The following is a 13923-nucleotide window of genomic DNA, read 5'->3' as shown; positions in this document are numbered from 1 at the left end:
TCTCCTATCCTACCAAAATAAGAAATAAATGTTCGTGCTTAAGAATTTTTCTTAAATTACTTTAATAGAGTTATTAAAAGCTCATTTAATAACATCAGTTCAGTGGCGTAGATAATGGCTATGAGCACAATCCTGGGCTTGCTGTAAAGCAGCTGTACAAATTACAGAAGAAAAAGTTTAGCTAAATAAAAACATCGAAGAAAAGGACTTTATGCTTGGGACTTAGACATAAAAAGTCAAGAACAAAAACACAATACCGTAAAAACGATAAGTTTTTTTTTATGGATGCCATTATAATGACATAAAACCAAATTAAAAACATTTTAAATTTAGAAAAAATAAAACTGTTAATACTGCACTATATATTATAATAATTAATACAGATTAATTATTCAAATAAAGGCTATCGAAAGCACTATACCCCATCAAATTTACAATAGCACCCTTTCATAGTGCGCATGCGTACAAGTTCAACACTTTCTACGTTCCACACAACACCACAAGCTTACTTCATTGCGTTCGTACGGCCGGTTGTTGTGGTGGTGTGTGTGTGAAGATAGCGGAGGCCTAGGCCTACTTTTGGGAAAATGGCCACCGAAGACAATAAACAAGCTCCACAAAAAGGCACAGTATATCTTGCAGAAGTTGAAGATTCATTAAATGATGTTCTTGTTGTGTGCCTGAGGCATGGAGATCGAGTATTTCGGGGTGTTTTGATCGATGCACTGAAAAGGTATTCAAAAAAGTTAATTTGTTTTTTTTTTGTGTCATTCTGTTTTGAGTGTCACTATATACACCGTGTAGGCCTAGCTATTGGTATATAGCTAGTACATCAGTAGAAGGCTAGCCTAGTTAGCCTGCTAGTAGTGCTCGCCTCCCTGTCTAGTAGAGTGTAGCCTATGGTATTGGTAGGCCTAGCTTTGTTTGGTAAGACTAAGTGTGAAATGAATGAAAATCCAGAATTGATTGATTATATTATTATGTGATTTTGTATATATAGTATTCTAACAATATATTCCTTTTGACGTCCCAGCAGTGGTCCGATTGGAGTGACTCCACCAATTACAGCACCAGTCAATCCAGCTACTCAAAGTGATGAAGAGAAGTCAATGACATCAGCTCTAGAATCCAGCGTTCCAAAAGCTACTGAGGGTCACACAACTTTAGCCTACAGACAAACGTATCATCAGAACTTGCCTCTTCCACCTCCAAGACCTTTTTTAATGTCTCCCAAACGAAACTGCAGCAGCGATCCGAAACAACGAATGAGTACAAGAACGCGACCTTTTAGGTTACGTCCACGAAACATTTTGTGTAGTCGTTGTAAACACAGTTTGAAAGGCATTCCAAGTCCAATGAAACTTGTAAAACCTATGAAACGCAAGACCGATAATGACTTTACTGCAAATAAAAAGAAGAAAAGCGACTGTATAGAGACGCATACAATATGTAGCGAAAAACAAGTAATAAAAATATCATATGCAGCACCAAAGAAAGAGAAAAAGGACATTATTGTAAACCTTCCAATAAGTCCATCTGTAAAAACATCAAAGCAAAATAAATTAGAACGAGCAAAAACTGTTTTAAAGAAAGCGAAGTCAAAAGCAAATGAGAAAACAACAAAACTAAAACCGAATAACAAACAAAACATTTGCGGTGTTAATAAATTGGCAAAGACTAAAAATATAGGTAAAGTTGTAAAACGAAATGGGTTGATAAAAGACAATTGTAAAAAATCAACAAAGAAGGAAATCGTGTCAACAAAATTGACAGGTAAAAACTCAATTTCAGATGAAACTTCAAAGAAACCGATTGAAAATAGAACTCTGACAACTGCACCCAAGAAAATGAACGGAAATGGAAGTACAAACTTTAAATTAAATGGCAAAATAATTGCACATAATGTTAATGTTTATGATTTCGATTCTGATGATTCGGAATCGGATGTAGAAGAAATCGAAATTGATTCAGATAAATCGGACGGAAAGACTCCATCACGCGTCAAAGTCAACGTTCATAAAAAGAATATCACGCGGGTTGTTCTGGGTGACGGACGTATAATGTGTATAGGTGATGTCATATGGGGAAAGATTATTGGGTTCCCGTGGTGGCCGGGACGAGTTGTCAGAATGAACGTAAGTCGACAAGACAACGGGACGGTCGTCAACCAAGAAGCGTTAATCAAGTGGTTTGCGGCCAACACGATATCGTACATCAACGTCGAAAAACTGTTTCCTTTCCTTCAATATTACAAGTCTAGGTTTGATAAGAAAAGACGAGGTGTTTATAAAGAAGCAGTGAAGATGGCAAACACAGAGGCTCTGGCTTTGACGCCTGAAGTACGAGCTCTTAACACCATGTTTGAAACGTCTGCTCTGCAACCATGATCTTAGGTTTGTTTTTTCTGTTTACTGTACATTATTCAATGAATTGAATCAAGGCAATCTAACAACATGATGGTCAGTTCCACGCCCCTAATAACAGACACCCCACCCCGCAGAGAATATGTACAGTACTGTTGGTATATGCCGCAGCCAGACATAATATCAAAGGACTGTTACGAGTTCCTATCTTGGCAAGACAAGCTCAGTGTCCTGTTGTTAGATTGCCTTGATTGAATATTAACTTTAATTCTTATTAAAACTGTTTTCATAGTATAATCATTTCATTTACAAACATCCTATTTTAATCAATTTTTTATTTTGTACCATTAGGTTCCTCATGATAGATATACTATTAACTGTCGATGACCTTGGATTTAGTTATGTTGGGGTGCGGCCAACAGCCAATGACACCCATATGTCATTGAAAGCTCCCTAATCTACAGCATACAATTCATTTCTACCAATCATGTCTTTTTCAATAACATTTATTTGTTATAGATCATTTTAATCAAATTTTTAAACTGTATTTTTCAGCTCTTTTTTTTAGAAACTTGTCGTCCATGTATTATTTCAACCAACAAATGGCATATTATTTTTACATTTTTTCTTAATCAATCATAGAATTCTTCTCTTAGTTATTAGCGCTTCAGTTGTGCATTTAAATAAATCAAATTATATTATCTTTTTTTTACAGGTCATTATTATAGAATTAGCTTAAATTTTTTTTAAGATTTAGTTTAGATTTAATATCCAGGAATTGTGAAACTTGTTTTAGCATTCAGTAACAGATTGAGAATTGTTGGACAAATTGACTGTGCATTCATATTATTTACTTTTTATTTATCTTCTGATGTTTGGATGAGCATTACAAATTTAGTAAGTAGTTGTTTTTTCTTATTGAGTATTGTACCTCCCATCAACAAATTAATTGTTAAAATTATAGTGATATGACATCACTATAGCAACAAGAAATTTGAAATTTCCTCACACGGAATGAATAAAGAATTTGATAAAAGAACAAACTTTCAAGCTTATTTTTAAGCAACAGAACTTAATGTTTCATCTAATTTTTCACTACAAAGTCTCAAGTAATATGTCGACAACTGGAAGAAAATGGAATTGCCTCATGTCTGAAATGGCTGTTGACCCTTTTTGGTATTTTGTCAGTCACACAAAACAGATAAATTATGATAATAACAGATAAGAATAAGATACAGACATATAAAAACATCTTTTTGGATTTTATTTACTGGTCTGGTAAAATATTATAATTAATATAAATAATTATGAGAACAATTGTTTAAAATGTATTGGTTATTTTGCCAAAGTTGTTTGTAGGGAATTCTAGTCTAATAATAAAAATATTGTTAATCAATTTTCAGGAAAGAAACTGAGATGAGAATTTTGAGAGAGCCAAGAAATGCAAGGTAGGCTTCATACTGTAGCTATTGTAACCATAATCAACGTATGTCTGTAATAATACCATTGATTTTAAGGATTTCATAGCTATTGTAACCATAATCAACGTATGTCTGTAATAATACCATTGATTTTAAGGATTTTGTAATAGTGTAAATAGGTGACGTGGTGGTCATTTTTGTTTAGCGGTTGGTTATCGCAATAAAGGCTGTATTTTAGCTTTTGACTCACAGAATGTAGACTTTCACCTCTTAATTCAGTGTTAATATCAGTGTAGTTTTATAGCAATTGGAAAATGTTCTTAATTGCTATTAATCTTGTTACTCTATAAACCTGATTAAAAGAGAAATAAAAATTCAGAATGTCTAGCTTTGTAGGAAAATTAAATCTCTTTCAGCAACATATTATCATACTATCTTGGCTGTTTGCCAAGAGTTAGTCTCTGCAATCCATCCTTTTCTTGGTTATGTGGTGTGCTTGTATTTCCTGCTGCAGTAGAATCCAATACATTAGAAATCAAGATATAATATGAATATTAATAGTCAACTTTTATTGGTTTATTTGACCTAAAGGTATAAAATATCTACAAATCAAATTAAACTGAATGGTAACAGTGTTTAACAAATTCCCAAAGGGTATATTTATAGTTCCAACTATATCTTTTCCTATAGAATACAGTATCCTATTTCTGGCTGTATTGAATTTTGTTAAAAAAAAAAAAATCCAAATAATATGTCTCTGACCTGATCATCATTCCATTCAAAGTGTGTGTTTAATGTGAACTTGATCAACTTGAGTCAATGTTTTCTTTGTTCATTTTTAGTTTCTCTTTAGTTGGTAAAACTAGCGTTTAGTATTGTGGAATATTTGTAATAACATCTCCTTGCTGGAATGTTCTATACTTGAATCCATCCTCAGGATTGAGTGGTGCAACTAATGTTGTGTAGTTCAAGCTGTAGCTCTCATGACAATTTTATATCAATTACTCTTTCTTTATTTGTAAACTTGTAACACATTTCGGTTACTGTAGACATTTTGAGTACATTAAATTTCTATTTTGGTAAATTTCATCCACATAAACTGTGAACAATTCTAGTTGAATATTTTATTAAATCTGATATCAACACAAACTATAATTTAATTAAGATTTACTCCATTTATTGATTAATCACAACTTTACAAGCTGAAATTCTAAATAATCTAGCAGTGACTACAAAGTAATAGGCATGATTTTAAGTGTAATACAAGTGAGAACAGCAACCAATGGGACAGGCTGTGAATAAATATTTGTATGAGACTGGGTTATTTGATTTTAGATATTAGTTGTACCTAAAATCTTTAAAAACTTTGGCGTTAGACTTGACCAAAACATGATTTGAACGTGCACTTTCTCATCTGGAAACAGACGTGCTACCGTTGCGTCATAGACACGTGTTCATATAGATCGAAAGTGAACTTTTTTGTCTGCTTTTCTTGTGGTATTCAGTAATGTAATAATTCTTAATTAAAGACTCACACACATGTATTCAATTTTAATCATTGTTTTGAAAATAAAACTCCCCCACATATTTAACAACTGTACTTATTATGGTATATTTTAGAGATAAATTGTGACTAACAACAATGTCAATAATAATAACAGCCCTGTGCTTAATTAGTAAAGCACAAGTAAAACGACTGATAATGCACATGATACATGCACATTATTATAGTTTAAAGTCATTAACCTTGTTGCTCGATTACTCATTATTTTGGAATGTCTTGTGGTAGAGTAATCACTTGAGTACTCAACAGTAATTGGCCTAGGCTAAATTGAGGTTTTAGGTACAATATGAAGGTTTCATACCTCCATGGTAAAATCATATCCAGTTTGCTAAATCCAGGTTTGAATCCCAATTTAAAAACATGCCTCTTGTAACCCACCCCGTTACAAACCATCCATCCACTGCGATATTGTACACAGGTGGCCTAGCATAGGTCTACCTGGATTCTTGATATTTTCTGTTATGTCATATTATTATTTTTGTTATCCCATAGTGATAAAAATGACATAAATAAGTCTTATTACAGTTACTGTATAACACTTGATGTGATGATGCTCTATGTATTGTTAGTTGACAAACTGGGCTCAGCAATTTGTGATTCAGAACAACCTGTATTAGGTATACTTGTCTTTATTATATGGTGGAAATCAGAGAGAGTCAGTTAGTGCAACTTTTTAAAGAAAAACAGCAAAACACTGTATCACCCATATCTAGAAATAATGTATAATCATATGGGTTATTATATGACAGACATAGAAAACATGTGTAGGGATAGTACAGTGTGTACCTGTACATAGCTCAACAGAAAAATAACTATGTTGGCATTATGGAAATAAAAATATGTAGCCTACAACATAAGTTGATAGGACTAGAATGCATTTTGGATACTGTATGTATACTGTATTTGTTCAAATAAAGCCACACCCTAGGGCCTTTATTTTTGTCCTCAAGTAAATGCCCCACCACATGCATATATACTCACTATATTGTAGTATAAAACATTCTATTTGTTATAGAATTCATTGACTTTCATGGTGTATAATTTACAAAGCATTTTGATACAATTATTACTGTATTTTATCACTTCTTGATATTGTATTTTTTCATATAGAATTTATTGGATTACTGTACAATTATAAACAATTGATAAAAAATGATTGGAATTGTTTCATGCGCAAACATTTTTACTTAAAAGTCCTGCCATTTAAACCCAGAAGGCTTCAGGTATGGCTTCCTGATCAAATTTAAAGTTTCATTCATGCTTAACTATGAGCAGCTGAGTACTAACATGAGGCACAAAGGCTGCAGAGCTCTCTTTGTGTTCTTCTCCATGTAAACAATGATCAGGCTGCTTATATTAATACAAAAGATCAATCCGTCTTCACTTCTTTAGCACATGCTTGCTATAAAAACTCATTCATGCATGATATTCAAAACAAAATCATAAATATCTGAAATATTATATGACTGTGAGCTTAAAATTAAAAGCGTGACATAATTTTGTTCTAGTTCTAGTTGTCCCATGACCTAGAGGATCGTAGAGGTGTAGCAGATGAGATACAAATCCTTCCATATGGGAATTGTACTCATGATACAAGATACACAGCCTTGTCTCCTCTCTGGGCTGGTGGGGTTTTTGTGTTGCTGGTTCTCCTGAACCGACGCCCTTGTATTTTTTTTTTTAGTACCAACTGGGTGTCCAACCACTAAAAATTTTTTAGAATCATAAAACTACTCATGTCTATTTTAGCTGTATTCAAATTTGCCTATATCAATCACACACAGCATTAAGAAAAAAAAAGAAAAAAATATATATTGTATGGAAATTTTATGTACTTTACATTTGATGGTATTATGCACTTATGCCTCTAGTTTTTTTTTGTTTTTTAAATCGATCAAATAAAATATAATTTTTTGTTATTTATCTCATAATATAGTTTCAGTCAGTAGTAAGCATTTCAAAAAGCTAACTAACGGTAGTATTTAATACAAGACACACCTAGATATGTTCTTGTCAATCATTTGATTAGACGATTGTGGGTCACATGGCATTCAATAGACAGTATTATAACACACCTAGATATATTCTTGTCATTTGATTAGACAATTTTGGGTCACATGGCATTCAATAGACAGTATTATAACACACCTAGATATTTTCTTGTCATTTGATTAGACAATTGTGGGTCACATGGCATTCAATCGAGAGTATTATAACACACCTAGATATATTCTTGTCATTTGGTTAGATGATTGTGGGTCACATGGCATTCAATAGACAGTATATTATAACACACCTAGATATATTCTTGGCATTTGGTTAGACGATTGTGGGTCACATGGCATTCAATAGACAGTATTATAACACACCTAGATATATTCTTGTCATTTGGTTAGACGATTGTGGGTCACATGGCATTCAATAGACAGTATTATAACACACCTAGATATATTCTTGTCATTTGGTTAGACGATTGTGGGTCACATGGCATTCAATAGACAGTATTATAACACACCTAGATATATTCTTGTCATTTGATTAGACAATTGTGGGTCAAATGGCATTCAATAGACAGTATTATAACACACCTAGATATATTCTTGTCATTTGATTAGACAATTGTGGGTCAAAGGGAATTCAATAGACAGTATTATAACACACCTAGATATATTCTTGTCATTTGGTTAGACGATTGTGGGTCACATGGCATTCAATAGACAGTATTATAACACACCTAGATATATTCTTGTCATTTGATTAGACAATTGTGGGTCAAAGGGAATTCAATAGACAGTATTATAACACACCTAGATATATTCTTGTCATTTGGTTAGACGATTGTGGGTCACATGGCATTCAATAGACAGTATTATAACACATCTAGATATATTCTTGTCATTTGGTTAGACGATTGTGGGTCACATGGCATTCAATAGACAGTATTATAACACACCTAGATATATTCTTGTCATTTGATTAGACAATTGTGGGTCAAAGGGAATTCAATAGACAGTATTATAACACACCTAGATATATTCTTGTCATTTGGTTAGACGATTGTGGGTCAAATGGCGTGCAATAGATACTATTATAATTTAATTGAGCAAAGATGTGTCCTATTCCTTCTGAATGTGGTGAATGAGTAGACCTTGTTGTAGTAGTTACTACAAATAGCAAGCCTAGCCTGTATTTGCAAGCAAGGCCGGTTCCTTTCCTTACCTAGTATTTTTCAACCAAGTACAAAACAGTACTCACGTAGACTGGGAGTTGTTCTTATCATGAATTGAACCCGGGACTTTTTGTACGATAGTCGAGTGTCCTAACCACTCAGTTATCATAATTATGTATTATTTTAATAATTTTTATCCATTTTTTTTTTCAGGTTAACAAGAATGAATATGTACCATTACAAGAATGTCAAAGGTCAAGGGAATCAGCAGTTATTTAGTTCCTACCTATAGTTTTATTTAAACTAAACATTTAGGACACAAGTGGAAAATAATTTACAACTAAACTAATATTTCATTTCCATATAATAACCTTTAATTCTTGTAAATATTTCAAATATAATGTCAATTTATATATACACACATATCAAACTTCATGTGACAACAAAATGTGATGTGCCCATATATAGACATGATGATGTCATATCACTACCACATTTAAGTATATCGCTACAATATTTAGGCACATTACACTTTTTTTTGGTCAAACTAGTTTTATAGTGTAGACAGAGCTTTAGTTGCTGTAAGAAAAAACTAATGGCTTATCTATATCTTTCTTTTCCAGGCCAAGTTTGAAATCTGTCTACACAGTAGGGTGAGCCACAGCACTACAATTCATTCAAGGAAACAGTATAGACTATTAGACTAGTAGCAAAGAATAAGTACCGTCGGATTTTAATAACATATAATAACATTTTTAAACAACATCAAAATTATTATACAATTTTTAAATTTATATTCTATGTATTAATGTTAATGTTTCAAACTGTCTCTTTGTTTTATTTTAAACAACACATTATAAATGTTTGTCTTCAGGTCAATCTTTTAGATTGTATTATAAATATGTCTCATTTTCATTCAATTATACAGTATGACGTTATCCAAATTCCTTCACTTGCACTGATGAAGGGCTAGTGTTGCCCGAAAGCTCTGCTAACTTTTCTGGCTGTTTTACTTATCGTTTTGATTTAGCTTTTCGCTTTTTTTTTTGTATCTCCAATGAGATCCGACCACTGATTTTTTTCAGTAATTTGCCTTTGGATTTATATTATATACAGTATATATAAAAACTCACAACATTCTGGGTAGAACTAGAATGAGGACTAAAGCTCTGTCTACACTATCAAACTAGTTTGACAAAACAAATTGTGATGTGCCTATATACTGTAGTGTACATAAAGTTTTATAGTGTAGACAGAGCTTTACATTGGCAAAAGCTTTCAAGTAATCCATGTTTATGGTTCACTCCATGGAGTTTACTCCATGTTCACTCTGTCCCCATGAATATTGTTCATTGATTCTAGTAAGTTACTGTAATGTTGTATGACATGGGCGTTTTAACCTGCATTGTGAAAACACACACATAAGTACCAAACATGGATATTCACATAGGCCTACTGATTTCACACAAAGAAGTTGAACATGAATTATGTGTTTACAGGGCAGTATGTACTGTACATGAATACAAACGCATAGAGAAGCATGTATAGTGTATACATACTGTATGTATATATTATATTTTCATGAGTTTTTGCTTTCTTTTTCAGATTCGGATATCATTACTTCTTTTATTTTCTTTTATTTTTTTTTATATTTATGAATGAATAACGAATTAACATTATAAAAACAGAAATTAAAGAGGACCACGTTGTGAAGCACAGAACAAGCGATGGAAAGTATCGTACAGGTTTCAAAATTCTTATCATTTATAAATCCACTTTTTTTTTCAGTGTTGTTTCTTTTTACTAAAATGAATAATTGTTACATTACAGTATTACAAAACATTTTGTTGTAGTTTCATTTTTTAACACTATGTTTTTTGTAAAGTTATTGTATTTTTTGTATGAACATGGAGTAATTCTTTACTCCATGGTATGAATGAATGGTTGCCTTTTTGTAAATATCTATGGTTGATGTTATGAATGAATCAGTATATATATTCGATGTCTTTGACACACATAAATTATAACCAAATGCAATTTTTATATCTTTTAGTTTTGGAGAAACCTATAATTTAATATTCATCAGCATCTCAGGGACAAGACAGAATACCATGATTAAAACCAAAGGAAAAGACATTCATTGATTCAGATATTTGGCATTACTCTACAAACATTCTAAACCTTCAAGTCTTCAAAAAGGCCTACAACAGCCAATGGCTAGGTTGGCCTTGAAATAGGAATACCACAGTTAGCTTTAGTACCCAAGTATTAACAGCAAACCATGTTAACAGCTTGCTAGCCAATAGGCATACACTAACCACCTATTAATATATGCATGAAACGATAAGGTTAAAGGTCACTCAGGGATCAGCTCATCAAGTCCTCTGCACGGAGGTTTTTGTCTTACTTGACAAAACAATTTCTTATAAATAGTAAAAATTCTTTTGATTTACAATACATTTGTCTCAATATGTACATAACATAAAGTGACAATTTTAATATTGTTGCGTCAAGAAGGAAATAAATGAAGCGAAACTCAAATAAATTTAAGTAAATTATAAAACACTACAGTTAATTCCGATCCATTGAACCGTGGAGTAATGATTGAACTTTCGGGTTGTTATTCTAATACATTCTACTTAATATATTAATATTTTGGCACTCAATCAATTTAATATGTACAGTGTATGACTTTATCCATGCCTTTTTGGGTTATAATCGTAGCATCTATACAATATAGTTTTTATACGAAATGTTCTCACAAATTACCCGCATAACCTGGCATGAAAATCAAAATTCTGTTTCCCTTTTTTTTAACAAACAATAAAATAAGAACATGAAACATTCACAATGGACACTACCATTGTGAGATAAGGATGTTTTTTTTTTATCTTTGGGGTTAATGCCTTTCTTGTAAATAAACTGCTAATGGTGCCAAGATTTGAGTTGGTTTCAACTCTTAGTGTAATTATACTGTAATTATTGTAGATCTAGGTGTATTTAAATGCCATTATTTTGTATTAATTAAATTCAACGATAACTCAATGTGTTATTTGATAGTAAATAATGTAAATATATGCTCATCATACTGTTGACATTCCTGTTCCAATGTCTTCTTCCCTCCGACTCCAATTCATTGAACCAAATTGGGTATCCGATGTTTTCTCCCCTCCGACTCCATTTCATTGAACCAAATTGGGTATCCAATGTTTTCTCCCCTCGGATCTCAATGCGTTTGAACCAAGTTTAATATTGTATTGTATTACAATAATAAATATGTGACCTAACTTTATGTAGGCTTCTTGATTTATTTCCACGTTGCTGGTTTCCTACAGATTAATGGTTTAACACTACTTTTTATCAACATTTTTATAACATAACTATGTTATTATTGTGATTACAATATGTGTACTGTAATTATAGAACAGATTTGGGTTGCCTTTATGGTTATTTAGTATGCTTTTAATGCCAGTACAATCCTAAATGAACCAGTGGCTGTATTCACCATTCATTGTTTAGGCTAAAGGAAAATGGTAAAAAATATCCTATACTTTGTCTACACTGTCAAACTTTATGTGACAAAAAATGCAATGTTCCCATATATGGACATGATGACATATCGCTATCAATAGTGTAGACAGAGCTTTAGTGAAAACAACTAGGAAATACTTTGGGGAAATATCTCACTTTGAGTTTTTAATACACTTTTTTTTATCTTATTGCAATCAATAAACCACGTTTTTTTTCCAAAAATTCAGTTTGAATATTTATTTATTTAGGCAAAGTATAAATTAGGTTTTATTTTTTCAAATTAGATTTTGTAGTTTTTAAATATTTATGTTGAGTACAGTAGGTTGTATAATGGAAGCTTCAGTTGATTTAGATTTGATTTAGATTTGTAGAAAACACAATTGTAAAATGAGAAAACAAATTGTGAGACAACACTTTACATACATGAGTCATGATTAGTAACCTCTTGTGTGTAAATTACTCATCACTATTTACCTTTTTTTTAAGAGAAAGAACAATTGTATATACTGTATACACCAACACAATGTTCTACGTTATATGGTTATGTTTCAGGTTTTATATATTTTCACTTTGTATTTTTTTTTGGCATTTAAAGTCATCAAGTGTGTCATATCCAGTAATATTAATTAATTTTTCTTTAATATTCTTTCTAATACAAATGATACAAATACATAATATGCGTTCAGCAATACAGAAAATATTCCGTTGTAAAATACCGGATAATATTCTCAGGGGGAAAGTTTATTCCCATTAATAATACTGTTTTTGATAAAATATGATAAATAACATTTGTGATCAAGTGAAATTAATGGAGAGCAGTCTGGCCTCGATCCCTGTAAGCTAGAAGTTCCCACAACAACCAGGAGAACCTTTGCTGACAGGTTTTTGGCATCTCGGGTCCACTGGTATGGAAATATCTTCCAGTGTCAATTCTGTCTGAAGCGTCAACTAAAAACGTCATAATTTCAATGTACAGAGCTTTTGATCACGGTTTCATTCTGAGAGCGCTATATCAAATTTGTAATGTAATGTAGTGGAGAGTTTATACCTGAAAATAGTGTATATTACCAGGGAAGAGTATAATTTCATTCTTCCCTGATAGTACTCTCTGTTAAAGTTTTGTACTCGATTCACACGTATTAAAACTATTTCAAACAGTAACATATATTGGTACAAAAATTAAAGCGTTTTTGTTCCAAAGAAAACATGTTCAGACCAAGTCTGTAATCTTTACTAAGCAATGTCTGTAATGATTGCATGTAACTTTTTAAAATGAATTGGTTTTTTGCAGTGTTTAGGTTTCACCGTACAAAAACTAGCATGTGGGCATGGACCTGTAATTAGGTCCATGGTGTGTGAGATGTAACAATTTGTTACATTTGTGTGAATTGAGTATTGTTTTGTGGCTTCTATTCGCCAATAATGTTATTGATTATTATGCGTAATAGAAGGCTGTTAATGTTTATTTTATAACTGCATTCTCCAGATTGTAGCGTAAGAACGAAAACGTCAAGATATTCTCAACTTGATTTCCTTTCGGAAACACATATATGGCAAACCTTCCTAGCACTTATTCAACATTTAAACAGTTACACAATGTTATTAATGTTATATTTTGTTGATATTTAGTTATAGACCTTATTATTTGATTAGTTTAAACAGAATTGTAGGCAAAGATGCTACGGTTATAAAGCTTGTTTTATTTAATATACCGATAGACTTTTTAGAGTTAGACTTTTAATAATTTGAATTTTATTATGAGTGATATTTCTCATGAACTTTTGGCTAATAGTTAGCCAAGTTACAAAATAAAAACAGAAAAATGTTTTCATACATGTTAATAAAGCCCTTTTTTTGTACACAATTGTTTGTTTT

General features: G+C 31.9%; 1 protein-coding gene across 1 annotated transcript; it reads left to right on the top strand.

Annotated features, from left to right (window-relative positions):
• Positions 1-498: 498 nt before the first annotated feature.
• Positions 499-13917, top strand: LOC140046115 (PWWP domain-containing protein 2A-like). The gene is made up of 3 exons (XM_072090643.1): positions 499-733; positions 1037-2393; positions 10571-13917. Exons 1-2 carry the CDS (start codon positions 588-590, stop codon positions 2385-2387), a joined length of 1497 nt encoding a protein of 498 aa, XP_071946744.1. The 5' UTR covers positions 499-587; the 3' UTR covers positions 2388-2393; positions 10571-13917.
• The last annotated feature ends 6 nt before the right edge of the window (positions 13918-13923 follow it).

This window comes from Antedon mediterranea, chromosome 4 (assembly GCF_964355755.1).
Source record: "Antedon mediterranea chromosome 4, ecAntMedi1.1, whole genome shotgun sequence".
In the NCBI taxonomy this organism is placed as follows: Eukaryota; Metazoa; Echinodermata; class Crinoidea; order Comatulida; family Antedonidae; genus Antedon; species Antedon mediterranea.
This window is presented reverse-complemented; position numbering and strand designations above follow the sequence as displayed.

Coding starts and splice junctions, on each gene's coding strand:
- LOC140046115 (XM_072090643.1), top strand. CDS start 588: ATGGCCACCGAAGACAATAAACAAGCTCCACAAAAAGGCACAGTATAT. Junction 734..1,036: donor TTGATCGATGCACTGAAAAG/GTATTCAAAAAA, acceptor ACGTCCCAGCAG/TGGTCCGATTGGAGTGACTC.